Raw genomic sequence first — 23,612 nt, 5'->3', positions numbered from 1 at the left:
TATAAAAAGTTAGGCCTCTAAATGAAATTTTCCCCTTTAAAAACGGTTGGCCCACCAGAAGGCTACCAGCCGTTCCTCAGGGCCTCCCTAGTTTCAGATAGACCAGGAAAAGAGGCCGTTAGGTGGCGCTACGTGTGACGTAACAGACGGGCACTTGGGTGCATGCGGTCCAGGTCCCTTGTGCGCATCACTTTCAACGTTCTAGAAAGAAATGACGTTTCCAGATAAGTTCTTCGTTTTATGCTAAATAATGGAAGAAGGACGGTTCCCATTTGCATTTTCTCACTTAAAAGCTTCTGTTTGATAAAATTCTACTTCAAGCTACCAACATCAGTTTCATGTCCCTCGTCGCATGTTCAGCATGTGAATACCAACTGAAATCAGATTGACACAAACAAAGAAACGAACAACAATTAAATATTAAGATCATCAGATTGGTGTTGAGATGAAGAAGCAGACACGGATGTGGGCATTGAACTAACTGCAAGAAAAGCACAATGACTATGAAACCTGACAACCACAGCCTTCTGATTTTGGGGTTATGTTAGCGACTGAAATCAATAATGCAATAGATGCAGATAAAAAACTCAAGAGAGAGAGAAAGAGAGAGTTTTATTCAAGCATACCCAACATCATGAATTCTTGCCGGAGGAGTTGGTGTACTTGTGTAGGCGTAAAGAAAAAAACTATGCACGTTAAAAGGACGAAAGCTATGAGGCGATTAGAAAATTTGAGGAAGTATGCGGTTTTTACAAAAGTTAGTTGGTTCTACATGTTAGACAAGAAGAAGAATAAAGTCTGGACTCTGAGCAACGCCAAGCGTTCAACTTTCTTTTCTAATTTTCTTCCATGTCTTTGTGATCGAGTGCCTTGCGGCGTTGGAGAAACAAAATCATCTCCCTCCTCGGAGGACGATTCCCATCCTCTTTCCCCTTAAGACATAAAATATGGCGTCCCCTGTCTGAGATCGAAGAAAGAAGAATATCAGATGGCTGGTGGTGGTGCTGTCTTCTCTCTACCCTCTTTCCTTCTTTCCTTCTCTTCGTTATTGCTTCTCCTCATCTCTGTCTTTGCGTCGAGGCCATCGTCTTCCGTTGATGACGGTGATTCCGGTCCCCTTTCCTTGAGGTCGAGTTACCCCTACGGCCAAGCGGAGAAGCTAATCCGCCAACTGAATCTCTTCCCTGGAAACCAACTGCTGGAGAGGGAACCGGAGGGCGAACATCGCCTTAAGCGTTCTCCGCTTCTTGTTGAGAGGAGATTCAAGTTCCCCAACATTGCCAGTCCCGTCTCCATAGAGGATTTTGGTCACCATGCTGGTTACTACCGTCTGCCGCATACATATGGCGCCAGGTAGTTGCTTTTTCCATCTGCATGGTATTCTCTAGAATCAGACGATCACAATGGTCCTTTGTTGCGCATGGGGGATGCCATCCATAGCTGCTCATATTAGCCATTTGGTGCCGATGAGTGGGCGTTAAATTGAACAATAATGAATCGAACTCTTTCAGAAGGCGAATTAGATTAATTTATAGATTCTGAAGGCCATTTAGAACGCGGTTAAATCTTTCTAATAAGATTGTTTGGAAATGAATGCCTGATTTGTACTTGCGAAGAGAAAAAAATTATCGTTTTGGCATATCCGCAGTTTGCTCGTAGTTTCTACATGAATATGTTGAAGAAGGGTCATATTTGTATGCACCGAGGAGTATTTACAACGCAATCAGACCCAGCTAGATACTACTTTCGTGAAGCTTAAAATGTCTTTTTCATGAATTCATACTTACCAATGGGAAATCTATCATTTTGGCATATCGCATTTGCTCGTTGCTGCTACATGTATATCGATAAAATATAGAAGAAGGGTGATATGTATATGCACCGAGGAGTATTTAGAACACAATAAGACATTGCTAGATACTACTTTCGTGAAGCTTTTTCATGAGTCCATTCACAAAACTACTTTTGATTCCCTTCGTGTTTTCTTTTTTGTAGTATGTTTTACTTCTTCTTCGAATCTCGTGGGAGCAAGGATGACCCCGTGGTCATCTGGTTGACGGGGGGCCCTGGCTGCAGCAGTGAATTGGCGCTCTTCTATGAGAATGGACCATTCACCATAGCTGATAATATGTCTCTCTTATGGAACGATTATGGATGGGACAAGGTAATGCTTTGGTTCTACTTATTAAGCTATTTGTATTCCTTCTTTTCCTCAGATGCGCAATCCTACTATCTATTTATGCCATTTCCATCTGCTTTATAGTTTGCATTATTGAAGTGAACTGAGAAACTTGCAAAATCAAGTAGTAGACTCTTCTTCTAGGTACTTTTCACAGAAGTCTCTTACAAGTCTGAACAACTTGTTGTCTTGCTTATGGGTTGAGTCGTTGAGATACCAGCCATCTGACAGTGCCACTTAGTTTTTGCTAACTTTCTTTGGCAATCAGATCTAAGACCAACTGAATGGCATGGGAGAATTTTCGTGTAGGGCAAGCAAAGGTTCACTACCTTTTTGGCATACTCTTGACAAAAAAGAGTTTGAACGAAGTCCACTGCAAATACCATTCATCTGTCACTTATTGACTTCTAAAACAGAGCACGATAAATCAGGAGCATCACAATCTTATTGTGAAAACCATCTCTCTCCCCCCCTCCCCCCTTAACACAGACACCCTTGCGCACACACACAAGGAGGTAATGGGTTTGGGAGGTGCGATTTGAAAGTTACTACTTATTTCCATTAAAGTTCCCAATTTGCTATATGTTTATGTTGATTAAATTTTAAACTGAATTGCCTCTATACCTTCCTTGACATGCTCATGCACTTGGTGTAGCTTTAATTTGGAGTAATAGTATCTAATGATGCACATTCTGGATTCATATTTTTTTTATCCAAGGGAGATATCTTAATTTGGTTTATTAATGTACTGTTCCAGGTATCCAATCTCATATATGTTGATCAGCCTACGGGAACTGGTTTTAGTTACACCACTGATAAAAGAGACATTCGTCATAATGAAAAGGGAGTTAGCAATGATCTGTATGACTTCTTGCAGGTGTAAAAATCTGTCCTTTTTTATTAATTATCCTCATGCACTTGAAGTGATTCTGTTAAATGATCCCATGGGAGCTCATGCCCCCATAAAAGTATTTATGGTGTTCATTCAAGATATTTCAATGAAGTGAAAATGTTAGGTTGGTATACATACCTGGTGCTACCAGCTATGCTGAATGGTTTAAAGTTTAAACTGACATGGTTATCTCCAATCTTTTATGGCAGATTAGTACGTGTTATATTATTACTTTAATCCTGGAAAAGAAACCTTGGTCAATTGGTTTCTGTTTCATGCATTTACTGCAGTGCATCACTAAGAAGGAATTTGTCTAAACATTATTACTTGTGTTCTCGTCATTATGTAATTTTCAGAAGCTTCATATGTTCTGAAGTCTCCAAATGAGACATTTTTTGTTTGAGCAATTTAAAATTAAACATCGTCTTACTTTTAGTTTTAGCATTCCCAAGTCCCAACTCCTTAAAATTGAGTTTACATTTCTGAGTTAAGTTCTGACTTTGTCATATTATTGTTGTCAAGAGATTGTTTTTGTCAAATGAATTTGTGTCTTATGCCAGAAATTGGCTGGCTAGTCATCTACTTATGTTTTTTGGGCCTGTAGTCCTATTTTACTACTAGTCTTATTGAAGCAGTGGATGGAGCACGTAGTCTCATGAGAGATCTTCGTCCACTATCCTCCTTTTCCAGTGATGGATAGAACTACTGATTTTCTGAGTTGCCAGGGGAATTTGCATTTTTTACCTCTTTCTAACAGAATCCCTTTGAACTTGATGCTAATTTCAGAATTTTCCTTCTGTTGATATGCATTTTTCTGTTCTATTTCTGTGGGTTATGTATTCTTTTTAATGCTAAGGCATGCAAAAAACCTATTACTTTTGAAATTCCTGACAGGAATTCTTCAAGGAGCACCCTGAGTTTGCAAAAAATGACTTCTACATTACTGGAGAATCATATGCTGGCCACTATATTCCTGCATTTGCAAGCCGTGTTTATGAAGGAAACAATGCAAACGAAGGCATTCACATAAATCTGAAGGTTTGTCTGCTTCCAAGATGTGGACTATTTCTTGTTTATTTTCCTTTACTTAACCTTGAAATCATGAATTGCAGGGTTTTGCCATTGGTAATGGACTCACCGATCCAGCAATCCAGTACAGAGCATATCCAGACTATGCACTGGAAATGGGATTAATCAAGGAGTCTGATTACAAAAGAATCACCAAATATTTACCAGCCTGTGAATTGGCAATAAAACTTTGTGGTAAATTCATTTTTTCCACCAATCTTCTTGCTTTTCTGATGTTATATGTTCTGTTTTGTTTTTGTTTTCAAGTATGCACTTTACCAGCTTCTGAATTGTTAATAAAACTTTGTGGTTAAATTCTTTTTTTTTTTCCCATCAGTCTTCCTGTTTCTCTGATATCATATGTTCTGTATTTTTTTTGTTTTCAATTATGCGCTTCCACGTCCTCTGCACAGAGTTGATTTTACCAATTGAAGGGAAAAGGATTGACCATTCCAAACTCTTGGTCATAAATCTAAGTATTCATTTCAAAATGTACATTAACTGTTCTATTCCAATGCATTGTCACAGATATCATGATATCTTCGAAAATATCTCAATATTAACAAGAAAAATGAAAAAACCTCCAAAAACACAAAAATATGTCTATTGCATTTTCATCCCATTTTTCCCATTTTTGTTATTTTGAGCCTTGGATGGTACAGATCTGGTGATTGTTCTATTGCTCCTGTAGCCTAGATGGAGAGAGATAGTATGGGTGAGGTGTCAGGAAGCTAATTTTCCATTCTAGAATCAAGTTATTGGGAGTGGCTTGGACCAACCTTTATGTTCTTGTTGTTAGCCTAGCAGGTCGATTGCTTCGCTTGACTGTTTAATGTTTTAAACACATTCCCACTTTGCTAATACGACCTGTTAATGAATGGGTTAGACTTCTGCTAAATACTAGCGGCCAAAAGGCTAAAAGAGTTCACACAAATTATGGGTTCAGGCTGATTTCCCAAACCTATTTTACTATTTCTAACCATATAATTGTTTGGGAAGGTTTTGGATTGCTATTTTCTTGTGTTACGGGCACCTATGATTGTTATTATACACTACTTCTTCCCACCCTTTTAATTATATTCTCATCTATATTCTAGGAGTATAGTTGCCATATTTTCATCTTAGAATGTTGGCCCATAGTTTAAGAAGGTTATAATCAACTGCCATAGGTTATGGTGGTTTGCTTGAGCTAGAATCATTTGTTATTTACCACATCAAGTGCTGGTTGCGGACCATTTGAAGTTCATAAATGTTTTAAAGATATGCGTATCGTCTTTTTACCCAAAAGTACTTACACAAGATGCATAGAATCGGCAGTTTCGTCCATACAAAATTTATGATTCTTAGAATATCTATTGATTCCATTTCTTGTGAGATAATGTCTTTGCTAAGAGTCAAACTAATCTAGCCTGCCAACTGCAAGGCTGTTCAAAGCTTGAAAACAAGTATTTAAAAAATTGTCATCTAAAAGTAGGTTTTTGTAATGGAGTTTTTGAACTTCTGGAAACCAGTTTTTCTCGATGGCATTGCCAACTTAGTTTTGCTTTATAGAACTTGGTATAGTTTGGTTGACAATGACACGGTATTGTGAAGAACTTGATCAATTTAATAGATATTAGCATAAGAAGTAAGAACTATGTCAACTTAAATTTCAAATCTAGTTGTCCAAGACTCCAAACTACTTCAGTGTATCAAAATTCATGCACATCAATATTTGGATTTTGGTCTATATTAAGATCCAAATTTGTTTATTTTACATTTATTTTTCCATCAGATGGTTAACATTAAAAAGTCATACACATTAAACATGCTAAATATGTAATAATGAAACCAACTATGAGAAGTTTTTCTATTCATTTCTAAGAAGGGGAGAACCCTCTAAAGAATGAGAGTAACTTTTTGAATGTTTTGATGTGACATGGTAAATTGTTTAGAATTTCATTAACTAGTGGTTAGTGTATAAACAGGAAATAATAGGATTGTAATGAGTGTGCATGTTTGCTTTGCTGTAGAATGTATTGAGAATGTGGAAATCAATCATTCTTCGTATGATCTTTCATGTGCCCTCACTAATGTACTCACAAGGGGTCAAACATATATCTTCTGATCTAACAGAAAAAGTAGGTTTTCTATTAAGAAAGTCATGTTTGTGATGAATATAATAAGCTTGATATGTTTTCTATAGCTTAACAGAAGATAGGGGTTGCGTATTGTTGACTGTATGTTCCTTATTTGAATCTTAGCTAATTTTCCACAATTATTTAGAAGCCAAACACCTCGCAGTAAATACAACACAAACGCAAAATGCAGAAACAAAAGCATACCTGAAAAAAACCTGAAAATAGAAAGCCTAAAAACTGCAAAATACAAAAAAGTAAACAATACAAATGAGATGTAGAAATAGCACTAGAAAAAACAAAGAACACAAACGGAACTAATAGAACATGATAGAAGCACAAATAAACAAGGAAAAGAAATGAATGGAAACCTATAACAATATCAAAGGTAAATTTAATAACTATTTGAGGTTTTTGAATGCAAAAACCACTGGTGAATTTTAGTGTAGTTTGAAGTTTGAAACTTTGATCTACCTTTGAACAAAAGGTATGACCTGATGTTAGGAACAATCAAAAGCAATCAAGGAACTAGGGTAGAAATTACAAACTATGTCACACATACTCTTCAAAAAAAGGCCGCACCCGTGTCGGCACGATGCTTGTGCTGGTGTTCATACGGATGCGGCTCCGACATGCACCCCAACTGCACCCTCTCTTATTCATGTTCAAAATATTTTTTATTCTTTTTTTTTCTTCTCTCTTTCTTCCTTTCTTTCTTTATGTACAGTAATAAAAGTAGAAAAAGGCACCTGCACCCCGCACTCTTGTGAGTTGTGACATAGGTTACAAATGGCCATCAGCCTCCATATTTCTTGCTGCACCCGATTGCTGAAGAAGGGTTGCAACTCAACAGTGGCACAAAGAGAGGAGAGAGAATTTTGTCAGAGAATGTGATAGTTGGCATACTGTATACCTAGACATGACGGTAACTGAAATGATATCTGAGAGAGAGGATTGCTGGAGATGCCCATACAACCACAAGGGAGAGAGAATTTTGTCAGAGAATGTAATAGTTGGCATACTGTATGCCTAGACATGATGGTCAGTTGGTCACTGAAGATGATATCTGAGAGAGGATTGCTGGAGATGCCCATAAAGCCACAAATTGTGGGAGTGAGCCTCACCAAGCAAGGGAGTCTCAAAAACCTGGTCGGCCTCATGAATGATCGGGGTTAAACTTGGTTTACATACGGCCGAGTTTTCTCTTAATTAAGTTAAGTGCATCGTCAGAACAACCTAATACTGAGTTTTGATCACCTAACTCGATTTTAACTTAAAACTCATTCTCTAACCTGGTTAGGTATGTCACCCAAATACGCCATAAAGGTTTCTAGCCAATTGATTTTCATTTTTCTTTTCTGGGTTCAGGCACAACTGGAACTGCTGCGTGCTTGGCTTCGTACTTGGTTTGCAATTCTATATTTTCTTCAATCTTGGGAATTGCTGGCAAAATCAATGTAGGTATTCAGTTCTTGTAGGCTTATAGATTTTCCTTTTTGGTGCTCAGAAAATTTGAAGTTCCAATTTTTTTTTATTCTGACATTGTCTATTATGAGTACAGTACTATGACATCCGAAAGGAATGTGAAGGGAACCTATGCTATGACTTCTCAAATATGGAGAAATTCTTGAACCAAATGACTGTCCGAGATGTACTTGGTGTTGGTGACATACAGTTTGTTTCTTGTAGTCCCACCGTATACGAGGCAATGCTGACAGATTGGATGAGGAATTTGGAAGTTGGTATTCCTAAGCTTATCGATGATGGAATCAAGCTGCTAGTATATGCTGGGGAATATGACCTCATTTGCAATTGGCTCGGTAAGAAAGCAGACCTTGTCATGCAGAGGCCAGTATTTGGTTGACGAAAACTTTATCCTGAATTTTGCCTTTTCTACTTCAAGGGACCTAAATCTACAGCTCATAAATGTGTTATTGGTGGCAGGTAATTCGAGGTGGGTGGAGTCCATGGAGTGGTCTGGTCATCAGAATTTTGTTGCATCACCTACCGTTCCATTTACGGTTGATGGTTCTGAAGCAGGACTGTTAAAAACTTACGGAAATCTGAGTTTTCTCAAGGTTCTGTATCTATCTATGTGTGTGTCTTGTCCGTGTGTATATGTGTGTGCGACTTGTGAATTTTCTTTTTTGGTGCATGCAACAGGTTCATGATGCTGGTCACATGGTACCGATGGACCAACCAAAAGCCTCACTTGAAATGTTGAAGAGATGGATGGAAGGAAAACTCAGTGATGGCGTTACCTCAGACGCCCTCGTTTCTGCCCTGTGAAAAAAAGAAAGTACTTGTTTTTCCTTAGCAACCACATATATACCATGTTATACGGTGTCTTAGACAGACGGTGGTGTTTTCCCTCTCCCTGTAGCTCTTTAAGGGTATCGTAGATGCCGTAAGTGACTGATTTGAAACTAAGCATCGGAAAGGTGGCTAATGTCATAAGAAAAGCAGTACAAAGAACGGGAAGGAAGTTGCTATTAGTTACCGCTCGCTGTCATTTGGCAATGGAGAAAACGAGTTGCATCTACCATTTGTCATGATCTCGTTTTATTTTGGTATAGAGTATTTTTTTTTTGGATGACGAGGGACTCATGTAAGTTTTCTTGGACGCGATGGACGAGAGAGAGAGAGAGAGAGAGAGTTCCTGTTAGTTGCTCCAGACGTCACGCTCATCCTCCTACTCTTGGTTCTGCTGCCAGGTCAGGGAGACAATCATAAGGGAAAGAGGTTTCTAGCACATAAAAAAACCTAGTATCGGAGATGACAACCGATTTTATTCTCTTCCGAATAATATATTCACAAAGAAAATACTTCAGTATTTCCGAATCTCATTATATTATTATGACTTGGTCTATAATCTTCCTACATGTCGAAACTGACGCAAGCTAGGGTGTATGTGGATTAATCAACCTGATTCAACTGTATCAACTTTGGGTGGAGTTACAAAACCTCTTTGATTGAGGCGACAGTGACTGTGGGAGAGTTTTAGCCTGAGGGGCGTGATTGATGAGTTTCACGCAGGCCTGGTGAGATCAGGAGGATGAGAAAGGGAGAGAGGACAGAGAGAAAGAAGGAAAATAAGAGGCTAGGGACGACAAGTAAAACAGGAATAAAGAAGAATGGGTAGGGTGGGAAGATTTGTAGGTAGGTACTAGGAGATTGTATGCATATATAAAATTTTGAACTGGTTTGATGGTTTTTTTTTTTTTGAGGGAAACAAGAAGAAAGTAAACCAATAGACATCACCGCAGACATGAATACACCAAAAGTGGTATACTTAGAACCATCCGTCTGCATCGCGCCACGAGAGTTGGTTGTACATTTATTATATATTTTGAACATTGCATCTCCCGTTATACAATGTCTCGAAGGCAACACTGTTTGAAACACTCCAGCAATTAAACAATCTTAAAGCATGGTTTACAGTGGTGGAGAACACCCACCAAAGAAAGCAGCACTTTCTTCTGTCCTACCAAATTGGTGGAACTCATAAAACGCATTCTGCATTCTATAACTAAAAAGGGATGCATACTAGTTATCCCTTGTTCTGTGCCTGAAAAGCCAGCAAGAGAGCCGAGAAGGGGGTGTTTGGAGGGGGCTCCAGGCCTTACTGTCGGGCCTCTAAGAGCATATTTGACAACAATAATAATATGTTACTGTTCCATGAATGTTCGGAGCATAGCAAAATAACATACCGACTGCTGCCAAAGGGTTCGGCCTTGGTGTGGTTTCCTTGAATTATAAACCAAAAAGAAAAAGAAAAGGGAAAAGAACCTACAGCCATGCTATTCCTATGCACTTATATGCAACATGATCGAGCAGTCTCTGGCTTTATGCGAGAAGCATGCGAGAAGTTTGAATTTAGAAACGTACTCGGGTCATGACAAGCCTGGGAGAGAAGAAGGAATGGGTAAACGTGGAGCATCTCATCATGGAAAACATCATCAAACATCAAATTTTAGTAGAATTTCCAAATGTTTGAGAGTATGGAGGCGAGAACCAGCCGCTTTGTTGGACAGGTTGCATGGACTCAGTTGATACGTCAAGTTTGACCTGCACTAACTAATTGACACGTTTCCATCACTAGACTCTGCTCGAGGCTTTGGTCTAGTGGAAACAGTCAAGTCAACAACGTAGCGACCATGATGGGGACATAGCCTGGGTTGGAGATGCCGACATGACCTACCTAGCGTGGAGGTCCGCACCGTAATTTCAGGGCAAAAACTTTCTTCACCAATAAACTTAAAATTGTCATACTTGAAGTTAACTATGAATGGTTTGGTGCAATGGTTAGGACAAAGACCGGTAGGTGACCAGTTTTCGTTTTGAACTCTCATTAACCTTTTGTTGTGTTGCAAATAGGAAGTCACTGCTATGTAAGTTGAAGTATTGTTACACTGAACACTACAAAACAGCCTATATTCTAAAGAGCTAAAGAGAAAGAAGTGTTGATGAGACCATCAATACCACTACCCAAAGCTAAAACCTAAAAAGCTCAACGATGACAAAAACTCACTGCCATCGTGTAAAATAGCCTTGTCATGTGCAAAGTTGTCCAATCATATACAAATATTCGTATCTACATATTGATGTACAAATATTCATAGCTACACATTGGAGTCACTTAACTAAAAAATTTACCATTCATAGTCGGAGGAATGCATCCTTCCCATCTATTCAGCGGTGCGGTGAGTCGGCCAGGCAAATTCACGTAGGCGGTTGGTCCACGTATCAAGTCACGAGCTAGGTCAATCAGATTCACGGACGGCCGTGTCTGACTTCCAGCTAGAGCTGGGCAGCTTGCGGGCCACCTTAGTCTGGCCCTGTATGGCTGGAATTTTTGACTCGGGCCATCCCCCAGCCTGGACCCGGCCAGGATGGGCAGGACTGTCCTTGTCTCGAGTATGCGGGTCAGCAAGAACGACGACCTAATTTAGATAGATACATGAGTAGGTTACAGGTTCGAGGCTTGAAATGATTAAAATGTCTCGTGATAAAAAAGAATTCCCCGTAAAGATAGACATACAAACTGGCACACGGTGCCAGCAACAATTTTATTTTGAGTCGCCAACATGGGTCTAATGTAGGCATCACATGTGACGGAAACCAGGTCTAGCTTCACTGTAATGAGAATTTTAAAGACTGTCCGCACCAATCACACTATAGCTCCGCTACTGCCTGGCTCTCTCAAACCCAAGACTGGTGTATTCGGGCCGGAACACCGGAGCCGCGCCCTTAAGATGCCAGCGACTCTCAAACCACCCTTTGCATTGCAACATACCTACTCGATGACGAATGAGCATGTTAACAAGGCCAAACAAAACAAAATCTATGCACACCAAATCAAAATATTCTCCTTTTGGCACCTAATTTTTCTAATCAACTAATAAATTGATCGAGAAAAAATAAGACTACGAAAAGCTTTTTCCAATTTAAACAGTGGGGAGGGGATATTTCCTCCTTTTTCCATTTTTCGTTAGAAACTCCAATCAAAAGATTGTCGTTTTGGCACCTAGTTTTTGTATCAACTAATAAATTAGTGATCGAGAACAAATAAGATTACGAAAAGTTTTTTCCAATTTAGACAACGGGGAGGGGATATATATTTCCTCCATTTCTTGTTAGAAACAACAATGTCTGTCAGCAAGGTGGTAGCTGGAACGGGGGTAGGAACGGAGATAAGATTCCGTCTGCCATTATTGAAGTCATGTCTATGGTGTTACAGGTTGGGGCCCGACCTGCCTGATGGACCCTCTGCCATGACCGGAGTAGGGTCAACTTCGTCTCACAGGCAGCTCTCAGTACGAGCCGGGACGGTGTTTCCAAAACGTTTTTGTTTCATTCTGACTTAGAGAATAAACTGCATATAAGAAAGTCATAGGATCATTGCTTATCCAATTGGAAGTTCTTCATCCCCATCTTCTATAAATACCATCCTAAGAACAACACTTGCTCCCAGTACCTTAGTTAGATCTTTTAAGGATCCTCTTGACTCGCTTCGGCTCGGTTTTTCTCCATCATCGGTCCCCGTCGATCCTCCGGCGTGGCCGCCTGACAAGGTTAGTCGGTTCCATTAGCATCTAATTGTTATGTTTAGAGTAGTGATCATGCAAAATGGGTTGGATGATCTGCTCACAAGCAAACTTTGGTTCATGTACTGAACGCTTGTGCGGTAGATCCGACCTGCCGGCAACCATGGTTCTCATAGTGGGCCTGAATGAATCATATGGCAATCATGTTAAGTTGCAGAAGCATGTGCCTGGATTGTGGCGTGTCGCCTTTTATTGATGAAAATGGTCGGCATGTCCAAACTTGCTGAACATGTTCACACATGGTTGCTGCCTTCTGGCCGGCTTTCAGCTGGTACGTACCTAGTATATTGCCTGCAGGATATAGGCCTAGATATGTTTATATTTTTTTGGATCAATTTAAAAATATTTTTAAATTATTTTTCAAATAGAAAAAAGGGACGGTAGGCCAACAGAGACAGACATGGGCTGATCAGATCTGATGCACTCACTATTCACCACAGCATGGGGTGTCAGCTCTTTGACAATGAATCATCAATCATGGGTTGGTGTGGGCACACAAAATTTTGCATGGGGGTTAACCAAATCTGAGTTTAGGTTTGATATCCCACTGATTCCATATAGAATCCTTATTCTCATGCTCTAAAAATGAGAATTGTATTACCAAACAAAGAATTTTGATCATGGAATTATATGCTCATTACAGAATTGTGGAATTTTTCTATCCCTCTTTGGGGCACAAGACAGAAGGCTTTAATTCAAAAATTTCAGAATTTTAATTTTCTTTTCATAAAACAAGTTAATTTAAATTCTAGAATCAAAACTCCATGTTATGGAACGCAAAGGAAAATAAGAACTAGAATTCTCATTCCAATTCCAGGTTGAAGTGAAAATTCGCTTCCCCTTTAGTTCAGGGCTATTGGTAATAGAAGTATAGTGTTCTGCGTTTACATTTACATTTTGGAGATTAGCAATCGAAATCTGGAAGCAGAAAGATGCCTGATTATTGACCACTCTTTACCCAGATACAGTTTTGGTCGGTTTCATAAAATTTCAAATGTTTAGCTCTGTGCACTGTTCCCTGCAAAAGATTCCATGCGACACTTGAACTGGCATGAGGAATCCATGGAGGGTAGACTGGTAGTCTAATCAAAGTTCTCTCTTCGGAACTCCTTAACCAAGAAGCAGGTGGAGCCAGAAGCCCACTGGTATCTCTTCGGAAATCATACCTCCGCCGAAGAACTCAATTGCTTGCCTAGGATCGTAAAACTCCGTGGCTGGTAATCCTAGTTGTCAAGGCTTTAGTCCATTACGTCAAACTCGTTTTGTAATTGAATGAAGGAGGTTGGTGTATATACTTATCTGAAATGAATGAAGAAGAAGAACTTTCATAAAATTAGAAACTAATTCAAAATAAGGAAGTTTCTGTGCGTGAGAGTGGAGGAAGCTCAAGGGGGATACATCATTTCTTTCCCTTGCTCTCCAGTCTCCATCATCCTCTTCTACCATCGTTTTGATTTTCTTTTTATTTTACAGTTTTCTGTTTCCGTTCCTTCGTTTTTCCTCAAATCAGGGTTAAAAGAAAAGGGGCAGGACCCACCCTGGATTATAAATATTTTAGCTCCCTTGCATGCATCAGTGGCTCCATACATTCAGTCCGATCGTCCTGCGACATGAAAGCCATAAAAGCTTCGTATTCCGCCATGTGGGAGCTTCATGTAATCTTTAAATGATGAAGAGTTACCTCAAAGTTTTAATAAACTCCACATCCGCCAAGTGGCGACCAGTGGTTGGGACGAATCCTTTGAGGCCCATCTGAGAAGGAAAGGAAAGGACAGGCTATTAATATAGTGTTGACGCTATGAAAGTGATGATATGGAATAGAAGTCTGACAGGCAGTTGATCTCTTAGATTGTCTTGCCACAGAAGACTTTCCAGCAGGTCTTGAGATCTAGATGCAGAAGAGAAGGGAAAAAGCAAATCGCTAGCGTGACGTCCTCTTTCTAGTTTTTTTTAATACTTTTCCTTGTTTGTGTTTTTTGTTCAACAGATAAACTGATGGAAAAGAAATTTCAGAGTTCAGTAACAAGCTTCTTAGAATCTGATGATGATCTTTCACTGTGCTGAAATTGGTGGCAGGTAATAAATCTGTCCGCTGCTGTCCATGGCTTTGGATGTGAAGTCTCCAGGCGACGACGAATGCTTGGAGAAAGGGGTGAGGCATCTCTGTGAACTTGGAGTAACGAGGGTCCCCCGCAAGTATGTATTGCCTGCAGCAGAGCGCCCTTCACTTGGTTCTGGTGCTGCCAGAGTGCAGAGTCACCTGGAAGATATAAGTGCCGGAAGGGTCGCCATTAACCTTCCCATTGTCGATCTCGCGGAGCTGGAAGGACCAAACAGGGAGAATGCCCTCAAGTCCCTGGCAGCCGCGTGCTCAGAGCACGGCTTTTTCCAGGTTTGCCATCTTTTTGCTGCGGCCATATATGATATTAGAAGTTGGCAGATCAATTCGAAATCGTGAAACTGCATGCCCCTTCATGGTAGTTGTTCAGAAAAGAAAAAAGAAAAGCTATTACTATGCTTGATTCTAAAAGCTGAATCCTTGCCTTTCGTTTACAAGTTTCAGGTTATGTCAAAATTCTTGCACCTTGTTTTTGTTGGTTGTGATTGGACCACACCAAGGCTTTGTGAAAACTTAGTTTTTAATCAGTTTCTGCAACCTGGTTTTGGTATTCCAAAAACAAGACCAAGACAAATTTTATGTAGAAAACGTAGAGTTACTTATTCACTCTCTTTTAAAAGCATCATTTTTGTCAAAACTGGGTTTTTCATAAACCTGCTTTTAGCGATCACCCAAACAAGCATTTTATGTCCTTTTTAATCTTTCCTGCTTATTGGAATTGTCTGTCCACAAAAATTGGTCTGACCATGTGAAAAAACATTTCACTGTCATGTGGAACAAAAAAAAAAACCCTTCCCATCCTTAGTTGGGGATTTACCGATCTAGGTGAGCCCTCTTCAAAGGTCTATTATAGGGTAAAAAAGAAGAGTAACCTATCAAGTTTACTTTAGATACTTCAATCATTAACTGTTACTGAAAACTTAGAGACACCCAAAAACAAAATCTCCAACCAGAATGTGGAGATGTTGGCCTGCACATAGATACGTAAAGATATACACAGGCTTTTAAACTTTAAATTTTTATGTTCCCTTATCATTGCATCACTCGTTCGTAATTACTTTCAAGTCCCTTCCTCCAACACTATTTGGATGTACTTCATACTAAACCTAGATAGCCGCAGAAATAAATAATTGAGTTTAATATTTCTCCCACAGTGCACCATTTCATATTACACCTATAACCATGAAAATAAACCATTGGTTTCCAGAGTGACTGCATTTTTCTAGTAAGAGCAATCACATATGCCACCAAGGTCAAAAGGACGTCAGGTGTTCCATCTTTATCCCCAACCACAGGATGGAAGTTGCGCGTCCACCATGGTGAGCAATGGGATTTCAAGGAATTTTACGGTTCCGGACCGGCCAGGGTACTGAAGCAAGCAAACGATGGGTCTTCTCCGATAAAGAGTTTTAACCACATTGGTAGGGTACATGTGGGTTCCCCTTTATGGAATACAACCAGGAACACTGGGTTCCACCACCTTTTAAATCGTTTGCGCACACACACTCAGACAAATAAACGATTTTGGATGCGTTTGTTTTGACATATTTTCTTGCGAAAATCGGCTAGTTTGCTAAGAAGGTGACCAATTTCTTGAGTTGCGGGCAGCAAAGATTAGGGGAAGAAAGTAGGCAGCCATTATTAGAGAATCCAATCCTAGTTCTCTCATGTGACCGCTTCTTGTTTACATCAAGATTTGATTTCAGAAATTTTCATGCTACCCATGATTGGAACAAATGGGGTCTTAGTGTGTGTGTGAAAGAGAGAGAGAGAGATTATGATTAGGGCCTTTGTGTGTGTGAGAGAGAGAGAGAGAGAGGGAGAGAGAGAGAGATTATGACTACCCAAATGAAACACCAGCTTGCGAAGAGAGAAAGAGAGTTGATGACTACCCAAATGAAAAGCCAGAAAGAGAGAGAGAGAGGGAGAGAGAGAGATTATGACTACCCAAATGAAACACCACCTTGCGAAGAGAGAGAGATAGTCGATAAAATAAAAATGTATAACAAAATTTAAAGATAACCACAAACAAATAGAAGAACCAAACATACAAGTTAGCAGCACAATAAAACAAAATAAGAATAGTGAAAAGAGAGTGGATAGATGGAGCGGCAGAATCATTTAGCAGCAGACGAAGGACGATGCCATAGTTGAATAGTAAAGTAGACATCTCCATGTACAAGGCGTGTCATAGACTCCGACGATGAGAAGGTGTCCTTAAGATCTTGTTGTTGCGTTTCTCACAAATGTACGGTCAAGAGGAAATGAGTCACAACCTCCAGACACAACCCAAGGAAAAAGACATGTGGAATGACAAAAGAGAAAAAAAAAAACGAATGGAGGGCGGGTCTGAAATGTTACTAACAAAGGAATGCCATGTAAAGGCAAGAACACTATAGAAGAAAGGACATAAGGTAAAAAAGTGAACTTGAGAATCAGCCGCGGCGAGACAGATGGAACATGGATTAGCTAAACAAATGCCAAGTAGGTGGTCAAACGTATTGATGTGGCCAGCAAGAAGAAGCGAGACAAAAGTAAGGATGCGAGGAAAGGGATCAGGGGATCAAAGAGACCGGGGTGGGAGCGATGCAACAGAAGAACGAAAGGATGCCAAGAGCAAGAAGAAAAAGTGAATTTACTGGAAAACGAAAGAGGTCAGGATGGGGGGTGAGCGATGAGATGTCAGCAAAGCGGACGAAAATGAGACAGGTAGAAAGCAGGCCGCACCAAAAATGTGAGGGAGAAGTTTGAGAAATGAAAATATTCTAATTACTAGGGGATGACATGTTATATTTTGAATAAATGAAAATGGTGTTGGAAAAATGTTCAGTTGCTAGACACCAAAAACACAAAGAGGATTCATACCCCGACTAAGGTTGGTAACCTCGGCACCCCAAGAAGACATAGGAGGGCAACCATAGCCCAACAAGCAAGACAATCCACCAATCACCATCCCAAAGAGAGAGAGAGAGAGAGAGAGAGAGAGAGAGAGAGAGAGAGAGAGAGAGAGAGAGAGAGAGAGAGAGAGAAAAAAAGAAAGAGGAAAAAAAAAAGATTGATGGGAGTATTTGACTCATCCATTCACCTTCCAACAACCGTGATTGTTCCATATCCAATGCTCTCACTTCACGGGAGATGCGTAGGTCCCATTCAGATCTCGATTCTGAGGTGTGCTTTTCAGTGTCACTTCTTTTCTGTTCCTTTTAGAAAATTACGCGCTCCCTTAGCCTTGGATAGATAGACGGCTGCCACTATTGCTGATATATTCTTCAAACACATTTACCTTCTGTCTACTGTTCGGGGACGATACTTCTTGCCGCAGACTGCTGCCATGTTAGAGGTGGCTAGTACTTTTGGGTTGAAGACCTCAATGGTGTGAAATCCTGAGGTGAAAGCGCTTTGATCTTCAGGAGTATACACATGCTTTTACCCGAGCCAGCTCGATATTGCAGCACAGTCCTGCGAAAGGCCAAAATGGGATTTTAACACATGACTATTCATCTGCTGGCCGGGGCTTTCCTTGCTTGCTTGCTAATTCTTTGGGGTGTTTGCATGGGCGGGTTAAAAGACAACAGGGTGAAAAGAAATACAATGAAAATTTTCTTGGGTATACTTATGTTGGGGCAGAAAATTTTGACATTTTTTATTTTTGCATTCCTACTTACTGTTTACCCTAAAAACTTGGGTCAATATTAAGCTTGGGCTCTTATGAAAAGAAACATTTTCACCCTCTTGTGACTTGTGAGGTTATAAAGTGAACATGAGTAAATGTTAACCTTATTTGGTAACTATTCGATACACCACCTTCAGCTCTCTCTCTCTCTCTCTCTCTCTCTCTCCATACCACAACAAAATGAGATCAGTTTTTTATATCATCAGAATTACATTTTCATGTCTTTCCCAAGGTTTCCGTTCATTTTGTCAGCTTTTCTCATTTTCTTAATGAGAGTGACTTCCTCTGTTGGCAATCGAGAGGCATATATGAAAGTCTTGGAATATAGAGACCTCTTCAAATTCCTATGTTTGAATTCAAAATACTCCATAATTCCATTGAAAGTACATGAACGTATAATATATCTTTGAATGATGCAAATTGAACTTTTTTGTCTCTAACTGCAACCGTGTACGCACTTTTGTTGCACCATTACATGCAGCTGATTAACCATGGGATCCCGGACGAACTGATAGGGGCCATGATTGATGTGTCCCGGCGATTTTTCGAGCTGCCCTTCAGCGAGAGGTCGAGGTACATGACATCAGAAATAACAACACCAGTAAGGTATGGCACGAGCTTTAACCAAAGGAGCGATGGAGTGTATTGCTGGAGAGACTTTCTCAAGCTTGGCTGCCATCCCTTGCGTCAGTACTTGCCTTTCTGGCCTTGTTCCCCAATTGATTTAAGGTAAGTCATGCACTAGAAAAGTAAGTTAAAGAGTTGGATTGGATATATATGTATATTTATATATCGGAAGTTGAGTTCAAATTGGATTCGTTGAAGCCAAAAATGACAAAATCTTCCTGCCATATATATATATATATATATATATATATATATATATATATATATATATTGGAAGTTGAGTTCAAATTGGATTCGTTGAAGCCAAAAATGACAAAATCTTCCTGCCAGATCTGGCTCATTAATAATTCGTACCTTTAATTTACCGGATTATGCTGTTTTTTTTTGCCCTCAGATTCACTGTGTAAGGTCAATCATCTTAACTGAACATGTATATGTAGTATTATGTACACACACACAAAAGAAAGAGATAGAGAGGGGCCGGTGCACTTGAAACTGTGTTTCCAAGATTGTGGGGTGGAAGGTGTGGAGGCAGAGGTAGGCTACATGTGGGCAATTGTCCACATGGATACAAAAGAAACTTCTTTTTATATATATGTATATTGATATTTGTAAGCAATTTTTCTCATTTATACATTGGTGCCTATTAAACATTTAAAATATTATACCTAGTGCCCATTAACTAGAATTTTCTAGCTCTGCACCTAGTTGACGGCATTAGGTATTCAGCTTGCTCAGATTGCATCTGAGTTGTTCACTGTGTTACCGTCATGCACATGCACATGCGCATGGGTACGTCATATACACGCACATACAGGAAGAGGTCTTCTTAAAATGTGCACCATTTTGATTAGAACAGTTGTCGGCAGAAGAAAGGATCATGGTGTTCTCTTCTGTTCATAATTTAAGCTTTCGACTTCTGTACTAGTTGTCACATGGACTTAGGCTAACAAACACACTTAAGTCTTAATAATTTTCTTTTACTAAATCAATTACAAAGTTCTGTTGCAAAGCTAAATTGAGTAAAAAGTAACATGTAAAACCACATCAAATGGGTGCCCGACAGGTCTTGTATGCAGAAAATCCTTTAATTTGATCAGGTTTAGTATGACGCAGCAGATCTTGGCAAGTGGCAATCAATATTTCACATTAACTTCCTAATTATAAATCTCTTCAAAGCGTCTAGCTTTTCTGGAAAGAGATTTACATGTTGGTGTATGGAAGTTGATTCATACTGGACACTCATATGTAATACCGCTGTATGTAAGGGCATATATGTCATTTTGTACAAATACGGGTTTGCCCTAATCCTTATGTTTTGAGGATGGCCGCCGCTTGTGAGTGTCTGTTCTGTGTGTTCATAGAGAGAGAGAATACAAGTGATCTGTGTGACCGTGGATGTAGGAGATTGTTGCTCTGAACCACGTAAATCATTGTCTTGTTGCTTCTAACCCCTTCTTGAAAGTGCGAGAAGAGTGTTTATTGTGTTGTTCCTAACATTACACGCCCTTCCAATTCGCTGTGGATTAGAAGTCCTACTCCTATCCCAAGATCTCCTTGTGAAGTGCAGATAGTAAATGGCTTAAACAAATCAGGTTTTCATTCGGGAGAAGTTTCCGTCCCATTCTTTCCTCTGAGACTTCTCTATCAAATGTCACTATAATCCCCCACTTTATGCGTACAAGATTCGTCACTGTTAGAGCAACCTAAACAACCGAGTAGTCAGTACATCTGTCTTCTTGTGGACTTCTCACTATTCATTTACTTATTTATATTGTAAGATATTTGTCGGCAAGTAAAATGGATCAAGCGGAATATCAAAAGGCAGAGCAGGTCGGTCCGCATTGACAATCTGTGGGTAGGCCCTAGGCGCCTAACTCTTGTACAATGAGGCCGCGCCGGCCATAAATGCAGGTCACGTATTCACTGCAGCCAGCGTTTTCAGAAAACGCAGAGCACCACAGAGCCACGGCAAAACAAAAAAGAAGCGTCCTCGATCAATCGGCCGTGGGCCTGGAAACAGAAGCATGGGCCAGCTGAAATAATTAACACTTCAACAACAACAACAAAGCAAAAAAAAAAAAAGTCAAAAAAAGTTGAAAGAATCAATCTACAGTGCTTTCAGTTTGTCTTTCGTTTGCCAATGTTTTCTGCCTACACGTGATGCAGGGAGGCTGTGGGATCATACGCGAAGCACACGAGAAGCTTGTTTCTTAAATTGGCGGGCAGCATCGTAGAGAGTTTAGGAATATCTCCGTCGTCGTCATCTTCTTCGTGGGGAGAGATCATGAGAGAGCTGCAGGAGGGAAGTCAGCTCCTGGTCATGAACTGCTACCCCAGCTGCCCGCAGCCGGAGCTGACGCTAGGGATGCCGCCTCACTCCGACTACGGCTTTCTTACTCTCCTGCTGCAAGACGGCGTCGCTGGCCTCCAAGTGCAGCAGCAGGGCAGATGGGTAGACGTCCAGCCCTTTAAAGGCTCCTTCGTCGTTAATGTTGGTGACCATTTAGAGGTAACCCTCTTCTCCTGCTTCCAGACTTCACCTTTTTTCCGTTCAATATCACGTTGCCCATCAGATTAACCTTCGAAAGAACAGATTCAATTTTTAGTATTAGACGCTAGAAAGCAAAATTTGAAAAAGTAAACTGTTTTGGACAAGGGTAAAAGTACCTTTAAACAGAAAAAAAAAAACTCAATTACCCCTCGCATGTTGAGGTAATACAATGTTAAAAAGGTAAAGAAAAGCTAAAAGAAAACATGTAAAAAAGGAGTAGATAAATGGTGACTATGGCTATAGAGAAGACTTGAGGTCTATAAATTTCAAGATGCAAAGTTTCAAATCTAGGATGTAATCCTTGTACCTTTCAAACATGAGGTTCCAAATCCTTATTAGAAATTGAAAGTCTTAGGAATTTTAAACACATCCTACATTTGCCAATATTACCAAAGAGTCTTAATTTTTCTAAAACAAGCCATTACCTTTTTATTTGTTTGTGATTTCTAAAGCATTAGCTATCGGTCATCCTGCAAATCTTTAAAAACAAAAAGCCTTTTCGCCATTCAAAACTGCTTATGATGTTAAATGAACATGTTCGTTTAAACTGTAAATTCGGTCATCCAGTGAATACTTTTAACAATGCCAAACGAGAAGGTTATCATTCATGTATTCTGCAAATGTATTATGGAGACCATGTGACACGATCATTCATTTTCTTTGTACTATGGTTGCTGGACTAACAGGGCATGTACATTTCCCATTGCAAAATTAAGCTCGACATCCATATGCATTTAATTATCCAAGATTGGAATAATGCATTACTAGTGTTCCATCAATCTGTCTCAATCTTTGGAACAATACTTTTTTTTAGTCTTCAAGTACTTTACTAACGCTGAGTATCTAAGGCCAGTGCACTTGTCTTGCATTTGATTGAAAAGGATGTATTCGTTTCTTAAATGAGTGCAAACGTAGCGTACGATGCAATTCTAGTACAAACTCGGAATTGTTTTTACAAATCACTGGCTTTAATTAAGAGCGAAGAAGATAGTATGATTTCCACAGTCTATTCAAGATGTGGCTAGTGGCTACTCTACCTCATGAGTGTCATGGTTTAAAAGGGAATAGACCAGCAGACGAGCTAGAAATTCTTTGGTAGGATCAACTGATTCTTAGCAACTTAATTTATGTGGGTCTATGTGCTCGTCGAATACATAGACACAGTGAGCACAGTTTGGAGTACTAGGGATAGTTCACTTATATCAATCCTTTTACATTTGAATTTTTTTTTTTGTATTATATATAGTGTGTGCTTGTGTTCGACTGTCAACGTGTTTGGTGAAGGTGAATTCGAACTTTATATTGGCAGATCTTCAGCAATGGCAAGTACAAGAGCGTACTGCACCGGGTGGTCGTGAACTCAAGTATGTCCCGCATCTCGGCGGCCTCCCTTCATAGCCTGCCGTTCTCGAGCGCGGTCCGGCCGGCTCCGGAGTTGGTTGATGAGCAGCATCCTCGGATGTTCAAGGACACCGACTTCTCTACCTTTCTCAACTACCTCAACTCTTGTGAAGCCAAGTCCAAAAACTTTCTCGAGTCAAGAAAGCTCGTCTCTTAGGCATAAGACTACATTTACTTCAGATAGGATTGAGCACTGGAATCAAGTAGCCTGATCGAGTACTTTTGTATAAAAATGTAGTGCTTGGTGGGTCTTGTAGTACTTGATACACCCATGCACACATTACTTATCACATTGTAATTGAAAGAAAAGGTAATAGAACTGACAATTCCGGCCCACAAGTGAGAGATTCTCTCAAAGATTATTTTGAAAGAGACTAGATTGTTTGAAAAATGAAAGGAAAAGAACAAGTCTTGTGTCTCCGTCCATCGTCGTCGCCATCAATATTGTCAGTTGGTGGACGAGGGCCTGAAATTGCTGGGCTATCCGTTTCAGTCGATCGCCAACGGACGCTTTGAAAGGAGCCGTTCCTCTTCAATTTCTTGCCAACGGGCCCAGCTTTTAATGGGTCATTGTCTGGGAATCTCATGATCATAAACGCTAATTCAAAACCAAGCTTTCCGGAGTACTTATGTCATGTGGGCGCCTCGAAAATAGTTGGGAAACCTGATTACAATTAAATGGTTCTCAATGTTAAATTAGATTTCCTTTTTGAATGCCAAAACTGTATGAATCAAGACGCCATTGCAACTTCTTACCACAATAATAGAGTTCTGACGGGAATCCTAAGACTATGAAGCCTCTCTCTCTCTCTCTCTCTCCCTCTCTTGTCAACTCTTGGATTGGCTGATAGATTCTGGCAAATTCTGATTACGTC

General features: G+C 39.9%; 2 protein-coding genes across 4 annotated transcripts; both read left to right on the top strand.

Moving 5' to 3' along the window:
- The first annotated feature begins 807 nt into the window (after positions 1-807).
- On the top strand, positions 808-8,756 carry LOC116252776 (serine carboxypeptidase-like). Its single transcript, XM_031627301.2, has 9 exons — positions 808-1,353; positions 1,996-2,164; positions 2,937-3,056; positions 3,966-4,109; positions 4,184-4,334; positions 7,625-7,713; positions 7,818-8,076; positions 8,201-8,334; positions 8,420-8,756. Exons 1-9 carry the CDS (start codon positions 989-991, stop codon positions 8,543-8,545), a joined length of 1,557 nt encoding a protein of 518 aa, XP_031483161.1. The 5' UTR covers positions 808-988; the 3' UTR covers positions 8,546-8,756.
- Positions 8,757-12,192: 3,436 nt separating this feature from the next.
- LOC116252526 (probable 2-oxoglutarate-dependent dioxygenase SLC1) lies at positions 12,193-23,382 on the top strand. 3 transcript variants are annotated; one of them, XM_031626845.2, is made up of 5 exons: positions 12,193-12,330; positions 14,440-14,755; positions 18,637-18,884; positions 20,952-21,294; positions 22,646-23,382. In XM_031626845.2, the coding sequence occupies exons 2-5, from the start codon at positions 14,465-14,467 to the stop codon at positions 22,892-22,894; spliced, it is 1,131 nt and encodes a 376-aa protein (XP_031482705.1). In that variant the 5' UTR covers positions 12,193-12,330; positions 14,440-14,464; the 3' UTR covers positions 22,895-23,382. The 3 variants fall into 3 exon arrangements, with proteins under 3 accessions (XP_031482705.1, XP_031482703.1, XP_031482704.1); XM_031626843.2 differs by lacking the exon at positions 12,193-12,330 and adding an exon at positions 13,728-14,289; XM_031626844.2 differs by lacking the exon at positions 12,193-12,330 and adding an exon at positions 13,728-14,294.
- The last annotated feature ends 230 nt before the right edge of the window (positions 23,383-23,612 follow it).

The sequence above is a fragment of the Nymphaea colorata genome, chromosome 4 (genome assembly GCF_008831285.2).
Source record: "Nymphaea colorata isolate Beijing-Zhang1983 chromosome 4, ASM883128v2, whole genome shotgun sequence".
NCBI lineage: Eukaryota > Viridiplantae > Streptophyta > Magnoliopsida > Nymphaeales > Nymphaeaceae > Nymphaea > Nymphaea colorata.
The sequence above is the reverse complement of the archived record's forward strand: the minus strand, read 5'-3'. Positions and strand labels throughout refer to the sequence as shown.